The 27,725-nt window shown below is 48.5% G+C and overlaps 1 protein-coding gene across 6 annotated transcripts in view; it reads right to left on the bottom strand.

Moving 5' to 3' along the window:
- CDH22 (cadherin 22) overlaps nt 1-27,725 on the bottom strand; it is a 187,503-nt gene that overhangs the window by 33,672 nt on the left and 126,106 nt on the right. For all 6 annotated transcript variants that reach the window (XM_037915917.2, XM_043527104.1, XM_043527103.1 and 3 more), the window contains one exon: nt 7,476-7,612. In XM_037915917.2, the coding sequence (XP_037771845.1) occupies nt 7,476-7,612 (137 nt within the window). The remainder of the gene's footprint in view (nt 1-7,475; nt 7,613-27,725) is intronic.

Below are 27,725 nucleotides of genomic sequence, written 5' to 3'. Positions count from 1 at the left end.
GGATGGAATGCTAGTCACAGGAGCAAAGGCTGAAGGACCTGGGTATGTTTAGTTTGGAAAAGAGGAGAGCGGGGGGGGGGGGGGGGACAGGATAGTGGTCTTCAACAGACAGAAGACCAACAAATTCTGAAGTGTGTTTCCGAGGGAATGCCACTACATGACCGATGGTCACTTGGTTGCCAAAGAGCTTCAGTGGCGTGAGAGGACTGCCAGTAATGGACATGGACTCAGTGTACAGCCAGGCCACCTTAAGGATCGAGCTACAGTTTCATGCAGGCAGCGCCGAGTCTGCAAGGAGGCTACGTCCCTGTGGGATTTGCCATTATCCAGATGATGAATGGTGTTTTAGAATCCTTTGCAAAGTCTGTACATGTCACTATCACATGCCCCATACGAGGAATTCTGTGCACCAGAAGGTTCACACCTTTGGTGGAATTCTGGGGAACGTGCAAGAGCTGCTGGGGAGGCTTGGGGCAGACAGCATTAGTTTCAGGGCAGAGGCAACTGGTTGCAGGGTCCCGACCGCCAAGAGGGGTGTCAGCACCTGGAGATGTGCTGAGAGGCCCAGAGCTTGGAACAGTGTCTAAACTCTGCCCGCCCCAGCAAAGTAGGAGCTTGTGGGATTTAGCAGTTGGGTCCCTCTGAGCAGTCTAGTGAGTGTCCAATGGGGGAAGCTCAGCTCGATCTGTGATAACTTCCACCTGAAGACTTAGGCATTGGTAGTTACAGTCAGGTCATGCTCTGAACGTTTCTCTGCAACCGTTTGTCCTTGTTCTTTTAAAGGAAGTTCCGCTCCTGCGACACATCTCTGGAGACGCAGATTCTGCAGCCAATTCTGTCACTCCTGAATCTCAGGAAACACTGGGCCTATCATCATGCTGAGTAGACTGGACGATCGAATATGTCTTTTCTGCAACAATGCTGAAATGGTGACATCACTATCATTTCCATAGCAACTGATTTTGAAATAAACCCAGGATTACTATGTCACCGCAGAAGCCAGATACACAAGGGAGCAACTCTTGTTCCACCCCTAATCTCAGTGGATTAGAAAGAGCAAAATGACATACAGTAGAATATTGGGGTTGAATATTTGGCCTGCCAGTGTGTGCACAAGAGGGGTGCTAGAACAAGTGAGTGCATACCCATTTTTCACAAGTGCAGACATGAGTGCGACTGCCTGACTGTGCAGGCAAATGGCTGCTTGCACATTCACATTCGCAGGTACAAGCAAATGCACGTGTACTAAACATGGGCACCTAAAATCAGAGCCTGGAGCTGAAAACATGGCTCCTGAGTGAGTGGAAGCAGCATGTAAGACCAAGTAATGTATAAACGGCTCTTACCTCCCCTGAGTCCTGCCCTAGCTCAGCGGCATGAGAGTAATTAAATTGCATCAAACACAATGCTCTGATTAAAGCCAGTCTCCAGCAGAAAGATTTATCATCTCAATTACCAGCAGTGGACACAGCAGTCAAGTCCTCCTCATTTTACATGAGCAGAGAGGAAAGCAGGAAGAGAATCACAAATATTAGCCTAAGGAAGGTAAACAGCTTGTGTGTGAAATGAAGATTTATCTCAGCAAACACTCAGCCAGATTTGCTGAACAATCCCCAGGTTTGCTGGTTGGCTGAGCAGTTACCAGGGCCCAAATATTCTGCCCGTTGCCAATTGGCACAGACAGGCCACCCTGGAACAGGGGCTTTTTGCTTGTTTCTGGAAGAGGGAATCTGACCCTATTGTCTTCACCTCAAATAGCCCACATTCACAGCCACACTTGGAGAGTTATGGGTGTGGCCTTAGGCCCTGTCCCTGCTTTTCCTGCTATTCCCCTGATGTGAATGTACGGTTGGTGAAGAACTGTAACTGAGGTGTGGCCCCAGCCACACAGAGTGCTCAGGGAATCCCACAGGTGAACATGTATGGTGGTTCATTTATAGTGCCTCAAAGTCCCAGTCAGGATCAGGACTCCATATCAATGCATGGAGAGTTCCTGCCTCAAGTTACTCGCACTCTAAACAGACAAGCCAGACAAGGGGTCAGGGTTAGGGAGCTGGCTGCGGGGGGGGGGGGGGGGGGGAGGGAAGAGGGCCGCTGGCAAACATCACATTAGTGCCCTGCATTTAGTCTTTAATTGATCATCGGCTGGTGGTAATGGTGGGTGTTTGAGCTAAGAGCAGGAAATGGGGAAGGGGAAAAAGGGAGTGTAGGGAGACAGGTACAGGTCAAACAGACTGTCAGCAGACATGGTTTCAGAGTAGCAGCCGTGTTAGTCTGTATTCGCAAAAAGAAAAGGAGTACTTGTGGCACCTTAGAGACTAACAAATTTGTTTGCTCAGGGTGTCGGAGGAGCCACCACTACCCATGGCTCCTGAGTGGAATGGGGATGGGGAGTTGTGACGAAGTGGGACTGTTCTTAATGTTTTATCTGAATAGTGTGGGGGTGCCTCAGTTTCCCCAATGCAGTTCTTAAGTATCTAGGTGGTGGGGTAAGGGTGTATGATCGTTGCAGAGCCCTAGAAGGCAGGTGTGTCCAGGGGTCTGGACACAGAGAATGGCCAACACCCTGTTTCCTGGCAACTGATGGCCTGGGCCCTTCCCCCTGCAAGGTGAGAGCTAAAGGGTTGGACAACAAAGGAATCCGGTGACCTCCTGGCCCGGGAAACGGACAAAGCCCAGAGGAGGAGGGGCTGGAAGGGGAGTCAGTTGGGGACGAGGAGTGAAGTGCGGACGTGGTTGTCTGGCTCACTGCCCCCCAAAATGGATCCAGCTGAGGGGTCCTGTTCTCTGCACCTACAAGCTCAGTGTTAGACCATGTTCCTGTCATCTAATAAACCCTCTGTTTTACTGGCTGGCTGAGAGTCCCGTCTGACTGCGAAGTTGGGGGGCAGGACCCTCTGGCTTCCCCAGGACCCCACCTGGGCGGACTCGCTGTGGGAAGCGCACAGAGGGGCAGAGGAGGCTGAATGCTCCGAGGTCAGATCCAGGAAGGTGGAGCCGGGTGAGCTGTGGGTCCTGCAGACAGGCTGCTCTCAGAAAGGAGACTTCCCCAGAGTCCTGACTGGCTTCGCAGGGAGCAGTTCCAGAGCATCGCCCAGGGACTCCGTGACAGGAGACCGTTAGCTCCCTGGGTTGAGTGACTAGCATGGGGAGCTATGGACCTGACCCAGGGCAGGAGGAGGAGCTGTATGGATTTGTCTCCTCTTTTTGGAAGTCTTGTGATGTGTTTAGTACAAGGCAATTGCCTACGAAAAATGGGGAAATACTCTGCCACCTGTTTGTACTGAGCCCCAGCACCGGGCGGCCACGGCCCCCTCCCCGCAGCGCCAAGCCCCAGCACTGCTCTGGGTTCAGCCTGACATCTGTTATAAGGCTGCATGCTGAAATCCCTTCTGTCACTTTGAAGGCCTTACCTTTACAACTGCCCTTTCCACCAGAGAATTCAGACATAAATTGTACTTTAAATTCAATATCGGCCATTAATATTTCATGATTACAAACCGTTAAGGGTAATGTCACTGGCAGGAACGTCTGGACAGTTAAAATGGATGAGTCAGAACTTACTGACGGGGAGAAGTCAGAATACTAAAGAATCTCCCCAGCTTTTGAAGTAATCCAGTCTGACAGGCCTCCCTGCTGGAGGGGAACTGCAGCATTTACTGACTTGTTCTGAAATCCTAGCGGCTGTGTATAAATATTTTCCTTCTGATTCTTGTCACCTCATGTTTGCTGTAAAAGCTGAGTTGTTCTGCACCACCAGCATCCTCTGTGCTGGCCGCCGCTACCACAGCTTCATTTCCATGCCCTCAGGAGGCGCGTGCCCCTGCTTTGGTAACAATCTGAACCAGCTGAATGCATTAAAGGTGTCTAGACACACAGTGGTGCAGGGCCGGGAAGACCAGCCTGGGCCTCGCCAGTGCTCACCACAAGGCCACAGCGGTGCAGCTTTCCCAGGAACATACAGCTCACAACAGCCAGCAGAAATAAAACCTCACTGTAACTAGAGCCAAACCCCTAGGTTCAGATGTCCCGGGATCATGAGGCTGTTCCAATCTGGGTCCAGTCTTTGGAGCTCTGGACCCCTCTCATTGCAATGGCTGAAGCAGAGATGGGGGTGGAAACAACCCAAGTGACACATGCTCCAGGCTGCACACTGAGTCCCCCTGTGTCCAGGCATCTCAGCACCGGAGCCAGGAAGGCAGGGCAAGGACAGGATTAGCGCTAAGTGAAGTCCTGGCCCTGCGTCAGACCCATCAATGCGTCACCATGCGGCTTGGCGAGCGTGTGCACATCTTCCTGGACAAAAAACAACCCACAAAGACATCCCCAAGATGTCCCCTAAGCAAGACCTAGGCAAACTCCCCTGCACAGAGGCAGATCTAGGTAGGTGCCCCTACCTGTACGCACTGAGTGCACAGAGGAAAAATCCTTTACCAAGACCTCTCTCTCATTTCAAAGGCACCCAGCGGATTGGACTGGAGCCTGGTGCTAACTGTGAGGGTGGAAAGTGGGGCATGATTGGGTCTGTGCCTGGCCTGGCGATGCTGGTGCCTGTTACTATTCTGAGACGTTAGACAAGTGAGCGGAAGGGTTTGAAGACTGTGTTCGTGTTCTCTGTATTCCCCACTGTTCTGCTTCCTCTTGAAGCCTCTATCGTTCTCGATGTTTGTGTGGAAGGGAACAAGAATGTGGAGGGAACCCAAGCCCTCTCACTGGAGTCAAAAGGGTCAGATCCATTGTCTTACAGGGAACAACCTGCTTAGCTCCACACAATGAGACAAGGGCCTGAACATACATTACAGAGAGTGGCAGGGCGCTGAGGACAATCTTGCCACCTTCCTACTCAGCAGCAGAACACCTGTCGTTTATCAAAGCTCTTTTTGCTATTATTTATTTTCTTTTCATTCCCCATGAGGAGTTTGTTCAAAGCTTCTGCAAGCCAGGACCAAGAGTTTGTTCTTTCTGTCTTTAACTGAAGTAAAAAAGATGAACAGAACTTCTGCTGGGAAATTATTTTGCCTGAGTCCGGGCTTTGGCTGCTCAGCAATGCGCCAGGCAGTCGTTCCATGTCACTGTGTTTGGGCAGAAGTGCCGCTATCAGAAAAATTCTCACAGAGAAACGAACATGAAACCTGCACGTCTGCGAATGCGTTTCCTCCTCGCTCTCCCCAGCCGGATGAGAGAGGGCTCCTCAGCAACTGCAAATGAAGGCTGGGAGGGCATCACTGCCCTACAGAAAGGAAAGGCTATCACATGAGGATTTGTTAGTCTCTAAGGTGCCACAAGGACTCCTCGTTCTTTTTGCTGATACAGACTAACATGGCTACCACTCTGAAACTTGTCACATGAGGACTGTATGTCAAGGTTCCAAAAGAAGCTTATTGAAAGAGAGGACAATGGAGTATGGCGAACAGGCAGGCTCCATCTCCTGTCACAGGCCCTTCCTGTTAGCCCCCCAGGTCACCGCTACCATCTGGCCATCAGCTCAGAATTCCCAGGCAGACGGAGTTCTCAGGCACAAGCTCCCTTTTCCACAGTAGCCTTTAGGGAACGCAGTAGCTCCCTATCTCACAGCTACTTGGTTCTGCAAACCTCTGCCCTTTAGGTGTCTCTGTTTCTTTCCCTTCTTCCGCTCAATCTGTCAATCCCCGCCCTGCATCTGGCTCTCGCCAATTCATTTGTATTCACACACAAGGCAGGTGCTCCCTTTCTACCTGCCGTAGTGCTGAATATTTATTTCACCAAAAAAACGCCTTTCACTCAGAAAAACAGCATGTGCTGGCCCTCTTGGGGAGAAGCAGGAGAGGAACGTCAAGGGGAATGTTCAGAAATCCACTCTGTCAGCTATTGGCTCTTCCCTACTTTGTCTGCAGCCCTCCCAGCCCCGGTGAGGGAGCTCAAAGATTCACCAGAAGCAGAAGCTAATGTGACTGCTTGGGCTTTTGTTTTCTCGTTGTCTTCTTGAAGTTTAGAAGAGCAGTTTTATAACATCATTTTCATCCTTCTGGGAAACTGCATAGAATGGAAAGGGCAGAACCAGGCAAACAGTAGGAAAGGGAATTAGCAGAGTGCAGGAAACATGGGCAGAAACAAGCAAAAAACCATCAGTAACAACCCCCCACAGGCCCCTTTAGAAAGATAAAAGCAAATCTAGTGGTGTCTTCAAACTTCCAAGTCCTTGAAGTTTGTCCATCGTCCACCCATCCATCTACCCACGTACTTAGATGTCCCACATTATTTGGCACTTCCCAAGTATTTACAAAACAGAAATTACAATGAGAACTTCTCTTGCTTCCTTCCCAGCCCACAGGAGAGAGAGCCCGATCAGTTAATAGGTTTCTTTATACATGTGAGTAAGGGGTACGGTGGTCTGTGTGTGCAGAAATTATTGAGGGAAAAACAGTCACGTAGCTGAGTTTTGCATTTAGTGAAGCTTTTCTGCTGCTCTGGAGCTGGAGGCAAGCGTTCTCCCTGTGAGCAAGGCCAGCCCAGCCTCGGGAAGGGCAATTCTCTGAGCTCATTGAAGCTGCCTTAGCCTCCTTGCTGCTTATTCCCTGTGTTTAATGAAGTCTTTGGAATCACCAAGGCTCTCACCCAGTGGTGTTAGGCAGAGAAATAACCTTGATGAAGCACAGACAGCACGGCGGCTGCATCACCACAGCTGAGAGCAGGTGCCGGCGACAGCACAGAGAGCTGGGCCGAGACAGAGCAGAGACAGCCTGCACAACTGTCTGGAGAAAAGGAAGAAGAGTGCAAGTGATGGGCCTTTCTGTCCATCTGTTGTATTTCATCTGTCAATCTGTCCGTCACTGTCATGGCCCTTTCTAGACACAATGCCCCAAATCTATTTGTTTTTATAAAATCACTGTTTGATGTAACACAGGACAAGCTGCTTCTGCTACTGGCCCGATGCCTGTGCAAGGCGTGTGTGTGTGTGAATGGGAGGTAGGAGGCGTCCTTCAGAAAATACCTCGCAGTGCAGGTGCCGGGGCCGGAGGGAATTTTAAGTTACTGCAGAGTCCCCACAATATAATTTCCTGCCCCGTGGGCGACTGCGAGCGCTGCACATGTCTGAGGAGAGAGGCAGAGGCGCCAGGACCCAGGCAGCGAATCCAGAAACAGGTTGGCATCTGAACTGAGGAGGAAACACGCTATCTAAACATGGGCTCTTGGGAGCCCCAGAGGTGTCTCATCAGGGGTGAAAGCAGCAAATGAGCAGTGTAGGGATGGCTGGTGGAGCTGCTGGGTAGATAACATGGGTTTTGATGAGTGTTCATCAAAGGCACCATCCGACCACAGCTCCCCTTCTCAACACGTGAGACAGGAGGAGTATTTTTAGATTGTCTGGGGAGATGTTAGATTCCCCTTCCTCCATCTTCTCTTACATCACCACTCTTTAATGCCTGCTTCCTTGAGGCTGGTTACTTCTGCACCAGTGAGTGAGACCCACCCCTCTCCAGAACCCTCCTCCTCACCTGCTTCCATTGCCAGGACCGTGATGTTGTGCCACCCTGCCGTCTCCCGATCCAGGACTTTGCCTGTCACAATGGCGCCTGTGTTTGCATCAATGTCAAAGATCCTCTCCAGGTCAGTGTTGCGATCGATGGCGTATCTGAGCACAAAGCAGGAGAGAGCCATGAGTGACTGGGGAGGGGCTAGCAAGGCCTGTACTGACTCCCAGACAGGTTGGGTTAGGCCCTATTACAATCACTTCCACTGTGACACTAACCTGTTCTCTGTCTGGCCCTATCTCCAGGGACATAGGTGGCCCCATCACTATCTGACTGGAGGCCTTAGGGTTAAGGTGAGGGTATACTGGGGAAGCTTGTACCAAGAGTGCAAACTCCTTCCTTGGGAGAAGCAGGGACTATGGACAAGGAGAAACGTCTGTTCTGATTGTAATGCATCAGCTCAGCACATTCATAGAATAGTAGAAATGCAGGACTGGGAAGGACCTCAATAGGTCACCAAGTCCAGTCCCCTGGCTATGGAGAAAGGACTAAACATTATCTAGACCACCCCTGACGGGTTTGTCTAACCTGCTCTTAACCAGCTCCAGTGACGGCGATTCCACAACCTCCCTGGGCAATTTGTTCCAGCACTGAACCACCCTGTGTCTCTGGATTAAGTTTAGAAGTGTGAGTAACAAGAGTGATGTAGTGGTGGGAGTCTGCTATAGACCACCGGACCAGGGGGATGAGGTGGATGAGGCTTTCTTCCGGCAACTCGCAGAAGCTACTAGATCGCACGCCCTGGTTCTCATGGGTGACTTTAATTTTCCTGATATTTGCTGGGAGAGCACTACAGCGGTGCATAGACAATCCAGGAAGTTTTTGGAAAGCGTAGGGGACAATTTCCTGGTGCAAGTGCTAGACGAGCCAACTAGGGGGGGAGCTTTTCTTGACCTGCTGCTCACAAACAGGGAAGAATTAGTGAGGGAAGCAAAAGTGGATGGGAATCTGGGAGGCAGTGACCATGAGATGGTCGAGTTCAGGATCCTGACGCAGGGAAGAAAGGTAAGCAGCAGGATACGGACCCTGGACTTCAGGAAAGCAGACTTCGACTCCCTCAGGGAGCGGATGGGTAGGATCCCCTGGGGGACTAACATGAAGGGGAAAGGAGTCCAGGAGAGCTGGCTGTATTTCAAGGAATCCCTGTTGAGGTTACAGGGACAAACCATCCCGATGAGTCGAAAGAATAGTAAATATGGCAGGCGACCGGCTTGGCTTAACGGTGAAATCCTAGCGGATCTTAAACATAAAAAAGAAGCTTACAAGAAGTGGAAGGTTGGACATACGACCAGGGAAGAGTATAAAAATATTGCTCGGGCATGTAGGAATGAAATCAGGAGGGCCAAATCGCACCTGGAGCTGCAGCTAGCAAGAGATGTCAAGAGCAACAAGAAGGGTTTCTTCAGGTATGTTGGCAACAAGAAGAAAGCCAAGGAAAGTGTGGGCCCCTTACTGAATGAGGGAGGCAACCTAGTGACAGAGGATGTGGAAAAAGCTAATGTGCTCAATGCTTTTTTTGCCTCTGTCTTCACTAACAAGGACAGCTCCCAGACTGCTGCGCTGGGCATCGCAACATGGGGAGTAGATGGCCAGCCCTCTGTGGAGAAAGAGGTGGTTAGGGACTATTTAGAAAAGCTGGACATGCACAAGTCCATGGGGCCGGACGAGTTGCATCCGAGAGTGCTAAAGGAATTGGCAGATGTGATTGCAGAGCCCTTGGCCATTATCTTTGAAAACTCGTGGCGAATGGGGGAAGTCTCAGATGACTGGAAAAAGGCTAATGTAGTGCCCATCTTTAAAAAAGGGAAGAAGGAGGATCCTGGGAACTACAGGCCAGTCAGCCTCACCTCAGTCCCCGGAAAAATCATGGAGCAGGTCCTCAAGGAATCAATCCTGAAGCACTTACACGAGAGGAAAGTGATCAGGAACAGTCAGCATGGATTCACCAAGGGAAGGTCATGCCTGACTAATCTAATCGCCTTCTATGATGAGATTACTGATTCTGTGGATGAAGGGAAAGCAGTGGATGTACTGTTTCTTGACTTTAGCAAAGCTTTTGACACGGTCTCCCACAGTATTCTTGTCAGCAAGTTTAAAGAAGTATGGGCTGGATGAATGCACTATAAGGTGGGTAGAAAGTTGGCTAGATTGTCGGGCTCAACGGGTAGTGATCAATGGCTCCATGTCTAGTTGGCAGCCGGTGTCAAGTGGAGTGCCCCAGGGGTCGGTCCTGGGGCCGGTTTTGTTCAATATCTTCATAAATGATCTGGAGAATGGTGTGGATTGCACTCTCAGTAAATTTGCGGATGATACTAAACTGGGAGGAGTGGTAGATACGCTGGAGGGCAGAGATAGGATACAGAGGGACCTAGACAAATTGGAGGATTGGGCCAAAAGAAACCTGATGAGGTTCAATAAGGATAAGTGCAGGGTCCTGCACTTAGGACGGAAGAACCCAATGCACAGCTACAGACTAGGGACCGAATGGCTAGGCAGCAGTTCTGCGGAAAAGGACCTAGGGGTGACAGTGGACGAGAAGCTGGATATGAGTCAGCAGTGTGCCCTTGTTGCCAAGAAGGCCAATGGCATTTTGGGATGTATAAGTAGGGGCATAGCGAGCAGATCGAGGGACGTGATCGTTCCCCTCTATTCGACATTGGTGAGGCCTCATCTGGAGTACTGTGTCCAGTTTTGGGCCCCACACTACAAGAAGGATATGGAAAAATTGGAAAGAGTCCAGCGAAGGGCAACAAAAATGATTAGGGGTCTGGAACGCATGAGTTATGAGGAGAGGCTGAGGGAACTGTGATTGTTTAGTCTGTGGAAGAGAAGAATGAGGGGGGATTTGATAGCTGCTTTCAACTACCTGAGAGGTGGTTCCAGAGAGGATGGTTCTAGACTATTCTCAGTGGTAGAAGAGGACAGAACAAGGAGTAATGGTCTCAAGTTGCAGTGGGGGAGGTTTAGGTTGGATATTAGGAAAAACTTTTTCACTAGGAGGGTGGTGAAACACTGGAATGCGTTACCTAGGGAGGTGGTAGAATCTCCTTCCTTGGAAGTTTTTAAGGTCAGGCTTGACAAAGCCTTGGCTGGGATGATTTGATTGGGGATTGGTCCTGCTTTGAGCAGGGGGTTGGACTAGATGACCTCCTGAGGTCCCTTCCTACCCTGATATTCTATGATTCTATGACAGTTAGGAAGTTTTTCCTAATGTCCAACCTAAACCGCCCCTACTGCAATATAAGCCCATTGCTTCTTGTCCTGCCCTTAGTGGATAAGGAGAACAATTTATCACCCTCCTCTTTATAGCAATCTTCGAGGTACCTGAAGACTGTTATCATGTCCCCCCCTCAGTCATCTCTTCTCCAGACTAAACAAACCCAATTTTTTCAATCTTCCCTCATAGGTCATGTTTTCTAGACCTTTAATCATTTTTGTTGCTCTCCTCTGGACTTTCTCCAATTTGTCCACATCTTTCCTGAAGTGTGGTGCCCAGAACTGGACACAATACTCCAGCTGAGGCCTTATCAGTGCTGAGTAGAGCAGAAGAATTACTTCTCGTGTCTCGCTTACAACACTCCTGCTAATACAGCTCAGAATGATGTTCACTTTTTTTGCAACAGTGTTACAAATTTTTATATTTCTAACTCATATTTAGTTTGTGATCCACTATAACCCCCAGATCCTTTTCTGCAGTACTCCTTCCTAGGCAGTCCTTTCCCATTCTGTATTTGTGCAACTGATTGTTCCTTCCCAAATGGAGTACTTTCCTTTTGTCCCTATTGAATTTCATCCTATCTATTTCAGACCATTTCTCCAGGTTGTCAAGATCATTTTGAATTCTAATCCTGCCCTCCAACGTGCTCGTGACCCCTCCCAGCTTGGTGTCACCCACACTCTACACCATTAGTCAAATCACTTATAAAGATACTGACTAGAACCGGACCCAGGACAGATCCGTGTGGGACACCACTCGATATGCCCTTCCAGTTTGATTGTGAACAATTGATAACTACCCTCTGACTATGTTTTTCCAACCAGTTGTGCACCCACCTTATAGTAGCTCCATCTAGGCCAGGGGTCCCAAGCAGCCCGTGGAGTTATTTCCTGTGGCCTGCCATAGGCGCCGACTCCACCAGCAGCCAAGCTCCCCTTACCCCCTGCCCCCCCCCGCCTACCTCCCAGCGCTTCCTGCCACCAAACAGCTGTTTGGCTGCGCGTAGGACTTTCCAGGAGGAAGGGGGGAGGAGAGGGGACGCAGCGTGCTTGGGGGCGGGGGGGAGTGGGGGCAGGGACTTTGGGAAAAGGTTTGGAATGGGGATGGGGATGGGGTGGGAAGAGGCAGGGCGGGGCGGGGCCTCATCGACTAGATGAGCAGTCTGAGGTATGAAGTTCAGCATGTATGATTCTTTGCTGTGAGTAGTTGGGAAGAATGTTTGTTAAAAGTGACAAAGTATTTCGTATGAATATTTACTTTAAAAAGTTCCTGCCATTACAGCTATGTTGATAGATTGTTAGTGTAGATCATCATCAGTGTTACTGACCACATAAGGAATAGTTACAAGTGTTTATATTTTATTAAAACCCCTCTTCACATTACAGTTTTTAAAAAGTTAATATGTTGACTTTTAATATCATACTATATTACTCTTCATTTTTTTCATTTTTGACTATACTTTTGTATCGTTGTATGAAAAGGTTTGAGTGATGTGGCCTTCGGGCCAATGTACTAGTCCTCATGTGGCCCTCGTGGTGATTTGAGTTTGAGATCCCTGATCTAGGCTGTATTTCCCTAGTTGGTTTCTGAAAAGGCCATGAGACAGTAACAAAAGCCTTACTAAAGTCAAGATATATGACATCTACTGCTGCCCTCCTCCCCCATCCACAAGGCTTGTTACCCTATCAAAGAAAGATATTAGGTTAGTTTGACATGATTAGTTCTTGACAAATCCATGTGGACTGTTACTTATCACCTTATTTTCTTCTAGGTGCTTTCAAACATTGATTATTTGCTCCATTATCTTTCTTGGTACTGAAGTTAAGCTGTCTTGTCTATAATCCCCTGGGTTGTCCTTATTCCCTTTTTTATAGCTAGGTACTATAACTGCCCTTTTCCAGTCCTCTGGTATCTCTCCCCTCCTCCACGAGTTCGCAAAGATAATCGCTAATGGCTCAGAGATCTATTCAGATTCAAGGCAATAAAGGAGCCATGAATAACTCCCAGACCAGCACAAGGGCACAGGAATGGGGCATCCCCTGGTTAGCAGTGCTCACCACTCGGGAACCTCTCTTTGGCTGCACCCGTCTACGTCAGGGTTACTGGAGGTCCGGAGCATGGTGCAGTAGCAGAGCTGTGTGGGGATGGGAGCCAAGGACAGCAACAGTGTAAATATAAGTGCAGTCATAAAAATTAAAGGTGGCAAGGTCCAATTTGATCCCAGACCATGCATCCCTGAGGTCTACAAGCAAAGACCACAACCACCATGAATGGTGCTAATGCAAACACCTAAGCAGACAGACAAACAGCAGATTGTCCCTTGACATTCCCTGTATTTTCCTACTTTGTGCTATCTAGTTTTAAATAACTCAAATGAAAACTCCTCTGGTTTCCTGCAGGTGTCTATCCCACCATTTCACAGGCTGCTGTCTGCCAGGAAGGGTTTTTACTGTTCAGTCTAACTTTCCCTTTTATTTCCGTCTTCTTCTGTTTCTGAGAGTCTCATCCCCTGACACCGCCCCAGTCAGTCTTGCTCTGGTTCTGTAGGTCGGTGGATCGACCCCTTGGGGTTTCATCTGCACAGCTAGCTCCTGAACAAAGCCCTCCAGCACCCTGAGCGCTCCGTTGTCCCTGTGAATCTTTTACAGGGACCTTCACAGAGCACAAGGTAGGGGAGCAGTAGGATGGGTAGGGTTGGGATCCCGCCTCTTCCCAAATTCCTCCCTTTCCCAGTAAGCGGCCAAAGGGGCTGGGGAAGGAAGAGGCTGCTGAGGCAAAAGCACTGTCCTATCGGAGGCAGGCTGCGTCTCATGCCTGCTGAGCAGCTCCGTGTAAGCGAGAGGAAAGAGCAGCCGAGCAGCACGGCTGCATCCGGGACCCGGCGGGGCTGGCGCCAGTGCCATGAAGCAGCCCAGTGCCACGTACCTGATGGTTACAAAAAGCAGAGAGACGGTATCACAGACACAGCTGCTCCAAAGGCCAAAAGGGACCCACAAACGGTCTCCTCACCAAGCAAGCCCCAGAGAGCCACTCCCCAAAACTCTTCCAGCTGGGAGCTTCCCGCACAGGCCACTTCCACAGGGCAGGAGCCAGCACAGAGCCACCGTCAAACCACACAGCATAGAGGACAGCACCCACAAGCAGGGCTCCCCCGCCAGGCAGAGTCCCGCTGCAACTATTCAGCGTGTCAGGGAGGGGCACCTCCTGCCAGCCTAGCCCCCGAGCTAGGTGCCCCCTGCCCAGAGCCTCAGCACAATACAAAATAGGACCATTCGAACAGGAATCCTTCTAATTTCCCTACCACCTCCCATCCGAGCAGCCTCGTGTGCTTTAACAAACGGGAAGTTTAGCCTCACAACCCCCCTCTACGCCCCCCAGGCAATAGAGAAACAGCAGGTACGGTTATCCCCATTCTTCAGAGGGGTTACATGTCCTGCCCCAGGTCACAAAGTCAAGTCTGTGGTTGAGCAGGGGGAGAATCCAGCCCTCCACTTTAACCACAACATCATGACTGGGATCTATGCCCCAGTGCCCCAGCACAGTACAATATTTCCAGTAACCATACACTCGCAACCAAGCATGTTAGCATTAAATCACAGCACAACTGGACTGCAAGCTCTTCGCAGGCAGGGGCTGGTTCTGCAGTGCCCAGCACGGCACAGCCCCATCTGATTGAGCTCTCAGAGCACAGACACAACACAAATAATAAACTACAATAACACCACGATAAGAATTAGAAGTCCAGGAGGCCAGCGAATCATCGGCAATACAATATAATTGTATCGTCTACAGCGTCTTTCATACGCAAGGCATCCCAAAGCCTTTTACAGAATTAAATAATCCAAGACAACAAAAAGTAAAATGGGATAAATTACCGAAAGGAGGGTGGTGAATAAATTAAAGCGTTCAGGCCAATGACAGAGGGAGAGATAAACTGAGGGGCAGAGACAAGGGAGCTGAGAGCGGAACCGAGCGGGAGAGCTGATGAAATAGGAAGGCACAGGAAGGCCACGACAGATGGCAGAGGCTGCAAGCAGAAGGCTCCCAGTGACTGTGTGTGGATGAAGTGTGGGGAGAGGACTCCTAGACCATGAGCTCTTCAGGGCAGGGATCGTTTTCCTATTTGTTTGTGCCCCGCCCAACACAATCGGGCCCTGATGCAGCCGGGGGCCTCCAGGCAGCAATATCAATATTAGTAACGACACAGAGACAAGACCCAAGAGCTCCACCAGAGAGTTTTCAGACAAGGAGGGTGGCTCCCAATGTGATCTCAAGGCCACAGATTCCGCCACTCACATCCCAGCCTTGTTTAGCCACAGCTCAGCCATGGGACTGACCTCCTCAAGGGTCATCAATGAACTTGCAGGTAACACTGCTGCATACCTGTCAGGCTAGGGTGCTTACAGAGCAGCCTCCCACACAAGGTTTTAGATGCGTGGTTCTCATTAAAACCAACACCCGCCCTTGGCTAAACCACTATCCTGGTGCACAAATACCATAGGAAACAGCAAAATACAGGGAGGCAGACACAGACAGACAGACACTAGCTTGAAAATTAAAGGACAAAAGTGTCCAAAATCACCACCCATATAGATGCACATGCAAATATACGTTCTGCCCACGCAGTTACCTCCCCCGCCCCTTTGCCCCAGCAGAACGTAGTATGTGTTAGGAGACTGTGACCCAAAGCTGGCATGTACAATTAAAAAGGCTGCAGAGGAGGTTTTAAACTAAGGGCTGGGGGAAAGGCAACACATGCAGAGGAGCACACGGTTTGGACAAAGATGTTCCTTAGGGGAGCGTCTATTAATGGGGAGTCTCCATATCCTAGTAAAAAGGAGAAGATAGAAGTTGATAAAGTACAGGTAGGAACTGAAGAGAAACAGTCAAATGAAAAAGAGTCCCATTCAGTTACCTCACATGAAGGCAGACAACTAAATACTGACAAATTTGGTAAGTGCTTGTATACAAATGCTAGAAGTCTAGGTAATAACATGGGTGAATTTGAGTCTCTGGTATTCAATGAAGGTCTAACAGGCATCACAGAAACTTGGTGGAACGATGATAATCAATGGGACACGGTAATATCAGGGTACAAAATCTACAGGAATGACAAGCAGGTCATGCTGGTGCGGGAGTGGAACTAGATGCAAAAGAAAGCATAGTGCCAAATACAGTAAAAATCTAAATGACTCAAACTGTGCCATACAATCTCTAAGAATAGAAATTCCCTGCTTGACTAATAAAAGCAGAGCAGTAGGGATATACTACCGCTCACCCGACCTCGATGGTGATGATGACTGCGAAATGCTCAGGGAGATTAGAGAGCCTATAAAACTAGAAAACTCAGTAATAATGGGAGATTTCAACTATCCCCATATAGACTGGGTACATGTCACCTCATGATAGGATCTAGAAATAAACTCTCTAGACACGATTAATGACTGGTTCTTGGAGCAGCTAGTCCTGGAACCCACAAGGGAAGAGGCAATTCTCGAGTTAGTTGTAAGTGTAGTACAGGATCTGGTCCAAGGAGTGAACATAGCTGAACTACTGAATAATACCATAATGCAATTAAATTTAACATCTTTGGCTGGGGGGGCGGGGGAGACACCAAAGAAACCCACCACAGTAGCATTCAACTTCAAGAAGGGGAACCACACAAAAATGAGGAAGCTAGTTAAAAACAGAAATTAAAAGGAGTAGTCACGAAAGTGAAATCCCTGCAAGCTGCATTGAAACTTTAAAAAAAAACCATACTAGAGGCTCAAATTAAATGTATACCCCAAATTAAAAAAAATAATACCAAGACCAAAAAATGCCACCATGGCTAAACAACAGCGTAAAAGAAGCGGTTAGAGGCAAAAAGTGGATGCCAAATCCTACTGAAAAAAATAGAAAGGAGCATAAATGTTGGCAAATCAAATGTACAAACGTAATTAGGCAGGACAAAAAAGAATTTGAAGAACAACTAGCAAAAGACACAAAAACTAACAGCAAAAAAAAAAAGAAAAAGTTAAGTACATTTGAAGCAGGAATACTCCAAACAACGGGTGGGGCCACTAGATGATCAAGGTGCTAAAGGATCACTCTAAAGTCATTGCAGAGAAGCTAAATGAATTATTTGCATTGGTCTTCACTGCAGAGGATGTGAGGAGATTCCCACACCTGAGCCATTCTTTTTAGGTGACAAATCTGAGGAACTGTCCCAGCTTGAGGTGTCAATAGAGGAGGTTTTGGAACAAAATGATAAATTAAACAGTAATAAGTTACCAGATGGTATTCACCAAAGAGATCTGAAGGAACTCAAATATAAAATTGAAGAAGTACTAAGTGTGCTATGTTTCAGAGCAGCAGCCGTGTTAGTCTGTATCCGCAAAAAGAACAGGAGGACTTGTGGCACCTTAGAGACTAACAAATTTATTTGAGCATAAGCTTTCATGAGCTACAGCTCACTTCATCGGATGCATGTGTAACCCTTCTGCCTGTCAGAGTTGGCAGCAACAAGGGCCGGGTTCGATATCTAGGGGATCCATTCCAATAACACAATGCAAACTGGCTCGAGCTACCACCCAGTGACCTGGGACAAATATATACCACCCCCGCTGGGCGCCTCCAAGAGGCAATACTTCCCCTCTCGCAAGCACCTAGTCTGAGTGTAGCAAAAAGCCTTTTAATAACAGAGAGAAACAAAGTGGCATTATGTTGGGGAAACACCACCAACAGGATTCATAACACAACCCATGAGCAAAAAACCCACCCCAAGCAAATTGGGGCATGTCCTTTCCCTTTGGTTCTTGAGTCCAGCAACCCCAAATCACCCAAAGTCCCAAAAGTCCAATGACCCAAAAGTCTCTGTCCCTGGTCAGGGCAGCCCCAGAGTTCGAAAGTTTATCTACAGAGCTTTACCTCCCAACCTGGGTGGAGATGGGGGTGGAGGTAAGAGGCACCTTACATGATCTGAAGCTGACCGCCCCACAGCTCCGTAGGCCTTCGCTCTGCTCCGCCAGCCGCCCCACGAACTGCTTCGCTCAGCTCCGCGGCCCACAAGCAGCTCCCGCTGTCCCACGAACTGCTCCACCAGCCGATCCATGAACTGCTCTGCGTCCCACCAGCAGCTCCCGCCGTCCTATGAACTGCTCCACCAGCCTGTCCACAAGGCACTCCAGCTGTCCCACAAACTGCTCCACAATATATCTTCAGGCTCCCCCACTACTTAACACAACGCTCGGTGATTTCATCTCTTAGTCAGTTCAGCTCTTTGGTGAATTCAGCTTGTAGGGGAGCCTCAGTGCTGGTGCACTGTTAGCCCAAAGTGAGCTCAGCAGCCTGTAACTAGACTTCTAATGGAATCAAAATTAGCTCTGATATTCCACAGTGGAGAGAGGACGAAGTGCAATTAGCATGTAAGGCCCTCACCAAGGGGCCCATGCCACCAAGTATTAATACTTGTCCCCAGCCTCTCTCCCTTCACAGAGTTTTGGAACCCATGACCCTTGCCTAGCGAGTGCTACTTAGTTGATGGTGAGTCCCTCCATCATAACAAAAGGCCAAGTACAGTTCCAAGCACAGTTCCCATAATCAGGGTAATAACAATTTATTCTTCCTGCCCCAATAACAGAGACACTGGGGATCCCACAGCAGCCAAAGTGACCATTTGGGCAGCTATGGCCTCATTCTAGGCGGGGTGGGTGTGCCTATGCAAATGAGATCGGCCCCTGAAGTTCTTTTCCACAACTTGCCACACCTCACCACCAGATGTCAGGGTGGAGCTCCTGACACTGCTTACGCATGCAATGGAAGATACAGTAGGAGGATTTTATATACACAGAGAACATGAAACAATGGGTGTTACCATATACACTGTAACAAGAGTTATCAGGTAAGGTGAGCTATTACCAGCAGGAGAGAAAAAAACCCATTTGTAGTGATAATCAAGGTGGGCCATTTCCAGCAGTTGCAAGAACGTGTGAGGAACAGTAGGGGGGGAAATAAACAAGGGGAAATAGTTTTACTTTGTGTAATGACACATCCACTCCCAGTCTTTATTCAAGCCTAATTTAATGGTGTCCAGTTTGTAAATTAATTCCAATTCAGCAGACTCTCGATGGAGTCTGTTTTTGAAGAAACTCCCTGAAAAAGCACAAGAACAAATCCTCACAGACACACCCTAGAACCCCGAGCAGGGGTATTCTATCTGCTACCCAAGATCCATAAACCTGGAAATCCTGGACGCCCCATCATCTCAGGCATTGGCACCTTGACAGCAAGACTGTCTGGCTATGTAGACTCCCTCCTCAGGCCCTACGCTACCAGCACTCCCAGCTATCTTCGAGACACCACTGACTTCCTGAGGAAACTACAATCCACTGGTGATCCTTCTGAAAACGCCATCCTGGCCACTATGGATGTAGAAGCCCTCTACACCAACATTCCACACAAAGATGGACTACAAGCCGTCAGGAACAGTATCCCCGATAATGTCACAGCAAACCTGGAGGCCGAACTTTGTGACTTTGTCCTCACCCATAACTGTTTCACATTTGGGGACAACGTATACCTTCAAATCAGCGGCACTGCTATGGGTACCCGCATGGTCCCACAGCATGCCAACATTTTTATGGCTGACTTAAAGCTTCCTCAGCGCTCGTCCCCTAATGCCCCTACTCTACTTGCGCTATATTGATGACATCTTCATCATCTGGACCCATGGAAAAGCAGCCCTTGAGGAATTCCACCATGATTTCAACAATTTCCACCCCACCATCAACCTCAGCTTGGACCAGTCAACACAAGAGATCCACTTCCAGGACACAACAGTGCTAATAAGCGATGGTCACATAAACACTACCCTATACCGGAAACTTACTGACTGCTATGTTTACCCACATGCCTCCAGCTTTCATCCAGACCACACCACACGATCCATTGTCTACAGCCAAGCTCTACGATTCAACTGCATTTGCTCCAACCCCTCAGACAGAGACAAACACCTACAAGATTTCTATCAAGCATTCTTACAACTACAATACCCACCTGCTGAAGTGAAGAAACAGATTGACAGAGCCAGAAGAGTACCCAGAAGTCGCTTACTACAAGGACAGGCCCAACAAAGAAAATAACAGAACTCCACTAGCTGTCACCTTCAGCCCCCAAGTAAAACCCCTCCAGCGCATCATCAAGGATCTACAACCTATCCTGAAGGACGACCATCACTCTCTCAGATCTTGGGAGACAGGCCAGTCCTTGCTTACAGACAGCCCCCCAACCTGAAGCAAATACTCACCAGCAACCACACACCACACAACAGAACCACTAACCCAGGAACCTATCCTTGCAACAAAGCCCATTGCCAGCTGTGTCCACATATCTATTCAGGGGACACCATCATAGGGCCTAATCACATCAGCCACACTATCAGAGGCTCGTTCACCTGTGCATCTACCAATGTGATATATGCCATCATGTGCCAGCAATGCCCCTCTGCCATGTACACTGGTCAAACTGGACAGTCTCTACGTAAAAGAATAAATGGACACAAATCAGACGTCAAGAATTATAACATTCATAAACCAGTCAGAGAACACTTCAATCTCTTTGGTTACTTGATTACAGACCTAAAAGTGGCAATTCTTCAACAAAAAAACTTCAAAAACAGACTCCAATGAGAGACTGCTGAATTGGAATTAATTTGCAAACTGGACACCATTAAATGAGGCTTGAATAAAGACTGGGAGTGGATGTGTCATTACACAAAGTAAAATTATTTCCCCTTGTTTATTTTTCCCCCTTACTGTTCCTCACACGTTCTTGCCTACTGCTGGAAATGGCCCACCTTGACTATCACTACAAAAGGTTTTTTTTCTCTCCTGCTGGTAATAGCTCACCTTACCTGATCACTCTCATTACAGTGTATATGGTAACACCCATTGTTTCATGTTCTCTGTGTATATAAAATCTCCCCAATGTATTTTCCACTGTATGCATCCGATGAAGTGAGCTGTAGCTCATGAAAGCTTATGCTCAAATAAATTTGTTAGTCTCTAAGGTGCCACAAGTCCTTTTCTTTTTAAGTGTGGTATGTAACCTATCATCTAAATTAGCCTCTGTACCGGATGACTGGTGGATAGCTAATGTGATGCCAATTTTTAAAAACGGCTCCAGAGGCAATCCTGGCAATTACAGGCCGGTAAGCCTAACTTCAGTACCAGACAAACTGGTTGACTCTATAGTAAAGAACAGAATTATCAGACACATAGATGAACACAGTATGTTGGGGAAGAGACAACGTGGCTTTTGTAAAGGGAAATCATGCTTCGACAATTTATTATAATTCTTTGAGGGTGTCAACAAGCATGTGGACAAGGGTGATCCAGTGGATATAGTGTATTTGGACTTTCAGAAAGCCTTTGACAAAGTCCCTCACCAAAGGCTCTGAAGCGAACTAAGCAGTCATGGGATAAGGGGGGAGGTCCTCTCATGGATCAGTAACTGGTTAAAAGACAAGAAACAAAGGATAAGAATAAATGGTCAGTTTTCAGAATGGAGAAAAGTAAATAGTGGAGTCCCCCAGGGGTCTGTATTGTTCAACATGTTCATAAATGATCTGGGAAAAGGGGTAAACAGTGAGGTGGCAAAATTTGCAGATGATACAAAATTACCCCAAATAGTTAAGTCCAAAGCAGACTGTCAAGAATTACAAAGAGATCTCACTAAACTGGGTGACTGGGCAACAAAATAGCAGATGAAATTCAATGGTGGCAAGTGCAAAGTGAGGAACATTGGAAAACATTATCCCAACTATACATACAAAATGATGGGGTCTAAATTAGCTGTTACCACATAAGAAAGAGGTCTTGGAGTCATCGTGGATAGTTTTCACATCCACTCAACGTGCAGCAGCAGTCAAAAAACCTAACAGAACGTTAGGAACATTGGGACAGGGATAGACAATAAGACAGTAAATATCCTAATACCACTATATAAATCTATGGTAGGCCGACACCTTGAATACTGAGTGCTGTTCTGGTCGCCCCATCTCAAAAAAGCTTTAGAAATGGAAAAAGTACAGAAAAGGGCAACGAAAACTATAAGGGGTATGGAACAGCTTCTGTATGAGGAGAGATTAATAAGACTGGGACTGTTCAACTTGGAAAAGAGACGACTAAGGGGGTATATGATACAGGTCTATACAATCATGATGGTGTGGAGAAGGTGAATAAGGAACTGTTATTTACCCTTTCATATAACACAGGAAGTAGGGGTCACGCAATGAAACAAATAGGCAGCAGGTTTAAAACAAACAAAAGGAAGTATTTCTTCACACAGTCAACCTGTGGAACTCATTGCCAGGGGATTTTGTGGAGGCAAAAGTATAATGGGGTTAAAAACCTAGATAAATTCCTGGAGGATAGGTTCATCAATGGCTATTAGCCAAGATGGTCAAGGATGCAACCCCATGCTCTGGGATTCCCCAAGCCTCTGACTGCCAGAAGCTGGGACTGGATGACAGGGGGTGGATCATGCAAGAATCATAGAATCATAGAATATCAGAGTTGGAAGGGACCTCTGGAGGTCATCTGGTCCAACCCCCTGCCCAGAGCAGGACCAATCCCCAACTAAATCATCCCAGCCAGGGCTTTGTCAAGCCTGACCTTAAAAACTTCTAAGGAAGGAGATTCTACCACCTCCCTAGGTAACGCATTCCAGTGTTTCACCACCCTCCAAGTGAAAAAGTTTTTCCTAATATCCAACCTAAATCTCCCCCACTGCAACTTGAGACCATTACTCCTTGTTCTGTCATCTGCTATCACTGAGAATAGTCTAGATCCATCCTCTTTGGATCCACCTTTCAGGTAGTTAAAAGCAGCTATCAAATCCCCCCTCATTCTTCTCTTCCACAGACTAAACAATCACAGTTCCCTCAGCCTCTCCTCATAACTCATGCGTTCCAGACCCCTAATCATTTTTGTTGCCCTTCGCTGGACTCTTTCCAATTTTTCCATATCCTTCTTGTAGTGTGGGGCCCAAAACTGGACACAGTACTCCAGATGAGGCCTCACCAATGTCGAATAGAGGGGAACGATCACGTCCCTCGATCTGCTGGCAATGCCCCTACTTATACAGCCCAAAATGCCATTGGCCTTCTTGGCAACAAGGGCACACTGTTGACTCATATCCAGCTTCTCGTCCACTGTCACCCCTACATCCTTCTCTGCAGAACTGCTGCCTAGCCATTCGGTCCCTAGTCTGTAGCGGTGCATGGGATTCTTCCGTCCGAAGGGCAGGACTCTGCACTTGTCCTTGTTGAACCTCATCAGATTTCTTTTGGCCCAATCCTCCAATTTGTCTTGGTCCCTCTGTATCCTATCCCTACCTCCAGCGTATCTACCTCTCCTCCCAGTTTAGTGTCATCCACAAACTTGCTGAGGGTGCAATCCACACGATCCTCCAGATCATTAATGAAGATATTGAACAAAACCGGCCCCAGGACCGACCCTTGGGGCACTCCGCTAGATACCGGCTGCCAACTAGACCTGGAGCCATTGATCACTACCCGTTGAGCCCGACAATCTAGCCAACTTTCTACCCACCTTGTAGTGCATCCATCCAGCCCATACTTCTTTAATTTGCTGACAAGAATACTGTGGGAGACCGTGTCAAAGAACTGCCTGTTCTATTCATTCCCTCTGAAGTATCTGATACTGGCCACTGTCGGAAGACAGGATACTGGGCTAGATGGATCATTGGTCTGGCCCAGTATGGCCATTCTTATGTTCATAGACAGATGCTGATAATCTCCAAGAGCCATCACAGCAAGTGGGCAGGACCCCGGCATGGCCTCATGTGTGATATACCCCCATTTTCTGCCTTAGTTCCCAATGGAAGCACAGAGCATGCCAAGGGCATTACCTTTCCTTTGATGCTCAGATTTCTTCAGAGAGGCCTCTAACACCAGCCTGGCCTGGATCGCAGTCTCCAGTACTCATCTGCTGCTCTGTGCTTATCAGTTGCCAAAAACGCAATTGCAAAGAAATGGGAAAACCTCTGGGTGTCCAAATCAGCAAAAATCTCTCAGATGGAGACTGAACTGCTGGAAGAAATAATAGAAACTGGTGCAACAAAATCTCAGATACTTCTGATGGGTTAATCAAGATATTTACATAAGCGTTCCCATTATTCTTCCACGTCCCCTGACCTCGAGCACCTCTCTCTCTTCTTCTCCATTGCATATGTAGTTAGAGATGGAGATGGTACTTCATTCTCTTCTCCATGTCTCCCTATTTCTGTGGTAGACATGAGATGCACACATCTGTTTTGTTTGTCCTCTTGTCTTTGCTGCATAAATAAAGAAACTTATTTAATAAAAATAATTGGGGAGAAAGATACAATCACCAAGGAGAGAGAGACCCTTGGGTTTAGAAGCATCTGACGCCCACTGATTCTGTGCGAAGCCAGGGCCAGGGTGCAGGTGTGAGTATAACTCTGTGCTGGAGCCTCTCTTCTCACACTTGTAACTGCTTTGCTTGTGAGTGTATTTTAAATCATGTCTACGTTGTCTTTTAAGGATTGATTGTCCTTATCGAGCTCTGCAATAATTCCAGTCCCTTTACTGTTTTGCTCCTCTCCCACAGATTCCAGTGGGAGGAGCTGGATTTCTGAGGAGCCTGCGTGTCCAGCTCTCTACAGTGTAGCAGGGTTGAGTTTGTCTTTCCTGGGTCCCAGCCTTGGATCTCTCCAGTCCTGGTAATTCTACAAAGCACCCTCAGCAACTTGTTCTACTGCCTTAAATACCCTGGGAGCTCTCGGATACCCTGATTGTCGCTGCAGAGTTCTGGGATGAGACACTTAATGTCTGTACAGCACATTGAAGACAAAAAGCCCCATCTAAGTGCTAGGTGGTGGTGGTAATATTGCTATTTAACCTAAATTCTCCTCCCCTCTTGCAGCTTGAACCCACTCCATCTCATCCTGTCCTTGTTCGTTAGATAGAGCTACTGATCTCTCTTGTCTTCATACCATTCCTTTCTCTAGTTGGAGACAATGAGTCTCCCCTCAGAGCACCCCCCACTGAACTCCCAACACCACTTTCTGCAGTAGCTGAGTTTTCCTTCGGGCTCTTCTTCCAAATAGCAGCAAGTCCTGATCCTGCTTCACTTGTGGGAACTGGCCAGTCACAGCCTGAAGCGAGCTGGCTGGAGATGTAGCAAAAGGGAGGCCAGGCAAGGTGCTGGGCGGACTGCTCACGGCTAGAGAAAAGAAGGCTTCACTCCACAGTCAGTGCTGAATCCAGCGCATTTGCCTGGTGCTAAGTGGCCTCCGCTGCTGGAGGGTGAGATGTGAAGTTGAGGCCGGGGCCGTTAATGATCCCGCAGCATGTTTTCAATAGATGGCGGGATGTTAACCCAGCACGTGGGGCAATTTTCAATTGAAGTACATGCTAGGGATGGGTGAACTGAACAGCAGGGACTTGGTGTAAACAAGAGAGGCATGCCACTGGCAAGGTACTGTGGTCAGGTAAACTACACACAAATACACCTCGCTGGCTGCATCGCCACCACACAAGAGCTATAACACAGACACACGTAGCTCCTTACGTGCCCATGCACGCATCGCTAACCTGGCGTCCGTGCTCCTCCCACAGCGAGGTGCCAGAGTGTTTAGGGGCAACTCGCCCCACTGGGACATGCTGTGGGGACTGTGGTTCTGCCGTGCTCATGCTGAATCGAGGCCAGACAGCGACAGGATGTGAGGTTCTCTCTTTGCTCCCCAAGGCCACGTCCATTCAGACAGCTGCCTGCCCCATGCTGTTCCTACACGTCCAGAGCCGAGATCAGCAGGAAGAAACAGTTCGGGCCCACCCAGCTCAGCCCAGGAGGGCTAATGCCCAGAAATGGCCAATCATGCTGAATCGATGCAGCATTTTTGGGTCATGTGGATCTTTGTCAACTGGGCACTGAGCTCTCGCCACCAGACTCACCTGTCATTACAAGCAGAACATGAGCCCTGCCTTCCAGCGTCTGTGATGTGATGTCATGGGATGCTGCAGCCCAACCCCACCGAGCTGATTGGGCCCACGTTCTCCAGATTTCCTGGACTATCGGATGTTCCTTGCTCCTCTGCCTGAAGCCTGCATGGTGTTTGATATCCGGGACTTTATGCTGTCGCAGTCCCTGGTTCTGACTGGAATGCAGCCCTTGTCATCCATTTTCCTCTCTTCCTGCTGGCATCGCCTGTTGTTTGGATGTTACAAGTGGCTGTTTCATTTAGGCAGCTTTCTTGGTGCTCATCTTTCTGCATTTCTCAAGCAGGTTGTTTCATTCCTCCCCTGACCACGATGAGGAGCACATTTGCTGCCATGTCCGTTGGCTTTTGTTAATGGTGGTTTTGTTAATCGGAAGCTTTTCAAACCCTATGAAAAGCTTTTTGTGATGTTTGTTTTTTTCTCTTCTCTCTTTTGTGCTGTGGCAGATTGTAGTTCTTGCTGTGTTGTTGAAGTATATAAAATGCCCGTGTCCAACACATGTTTCTGGATTTGGTGAATGCCAAACAAGAATATCTCTAAGAACCTTAAATCCCAAGCAACATCTTCCCAGTGCTGATAAAGCCTGGCACGCAGGCAATCAGAACTCAGGCTCTCGCTGCAGAGAGAGAAACAAAAGGCTCCCATACAAACAAGCTCACGTACACAGGCAGTCTATCAATGTATTACCTAATACAATGGCGCGGCTGAGAAAAATCATACTGTGCAGAAGAAATACAGCAGGAGCCGAAAAGCCAACTGGAAACAGAAAATTCCCATCTAAAAATGTCCCAGCCCCTGCCTTTGTCAGACAGTGAATAAGAGCTGGAATGAAATTAAAAGCTCTTTCCCTTTAGATAAAGATTCCCTGCCATGTCCTGACGGGGTTTATGCTGCTTTTTAACCCTCCTCTCTGGCACAGCCACCTGTATTTGGACACACACGGGTTGCGGCTGTTTTTCACTGAGTGATGCAAGCCAAGCTGCCTGGGCTCCCATCTCTTATTGACATGAGAGGGGATGGCTGAGCCCAGGACTTGGTGTGCTGCGGTGACCCACCCACTCTTGGGCATCAGAATCCTGACATTGTTTCAGGGCTTCGTGGAAGAGTGACAGCCCTCGTGGGAGTGGCACTGAACTAGCAGCTTGGAACCACAGACTCACCATGGTACAGATACAGAGATCCAATCTCAGCCTGCTACAGAGAGTGCTATGGGACCGCTCTCCTGCTGCAGCCAGCTCTCCAGGGATGGGGGTTGTTTAGCACTAGCCCTCTGGGAAGCAGAACCTGTCTAAGTCCAGGTCAGTGCAGGGTGAGTTCTCAGTCACCGGGATCACCTGAAGGTGCCTTGCCTGGAGCCATCGGCTGGGGGTGAGGCAGGTATTCCATGGGGGATGGGGACCTGTTGGGTTGCTAATTCTGTCTGTAGAGGGAGGGCCCCGGCAGAGTCCAGAGTCACCCTGGCAGAGCTGGAATGGAAGGATTAATTAACTCTCCAAGGGAATGACAAAACTCCTCTCTCCATGCAGCTCTGGCACAGCCTCCACCAGCAAACTCTGTTTGCCTGGGAAAGCCCAGACTGCAGCTCCTTCCCTCCACTCTCTCGGTCCCCCTGGCCTCTGCATGGGCAGGGAGTTCCAGTACTTGGGCCAGGCTGCTGGCTTTTGAGGAGGTAGCGTTTGGATGGATGTCAGCAGGTGTTGGGGTCTGAAGTCATCCTAAAGCCTGACTTCAAATGTAGCATGAAAAAGCAGAGTTTGCTGGGCTCCATCCTGTACAAACCATCTGAGGGAAGCTCTTGGGCTTGGGGAATGGGTTTGTTCCAGGGTGAAATGGGCATGTACAGGGGCATGACTGATCTTCTTTGGGATGGCTCATGGAAAGGAGGGCAGCGAGTACCCAGGCTGCCTCCATGTTGTGTCTGACTTGGACAATGTTCCATGTACCAGATGGCGTCTCCCAGGAGGCTGGAGGA

The sequence above is a fragment of the Chelonia mydas genome, chromosome 13 (assembly GCF_015237465.2).
Source record: "Chelonia mydas isolate rCheMyd1 chromosome 13, rCheMyd1.pri.v2, whole genome shotgun sequence".
Lineage (NCBI taxonomy): Eukaryota > Metazoa > Chordata > Testudines > Cheloniidae > Chelonia > Chelonia mydas.
Note: the sequence above shows the minus strand (reverse complement) of the source record. Positions and strands in the feature narration are given on the sequence as shown.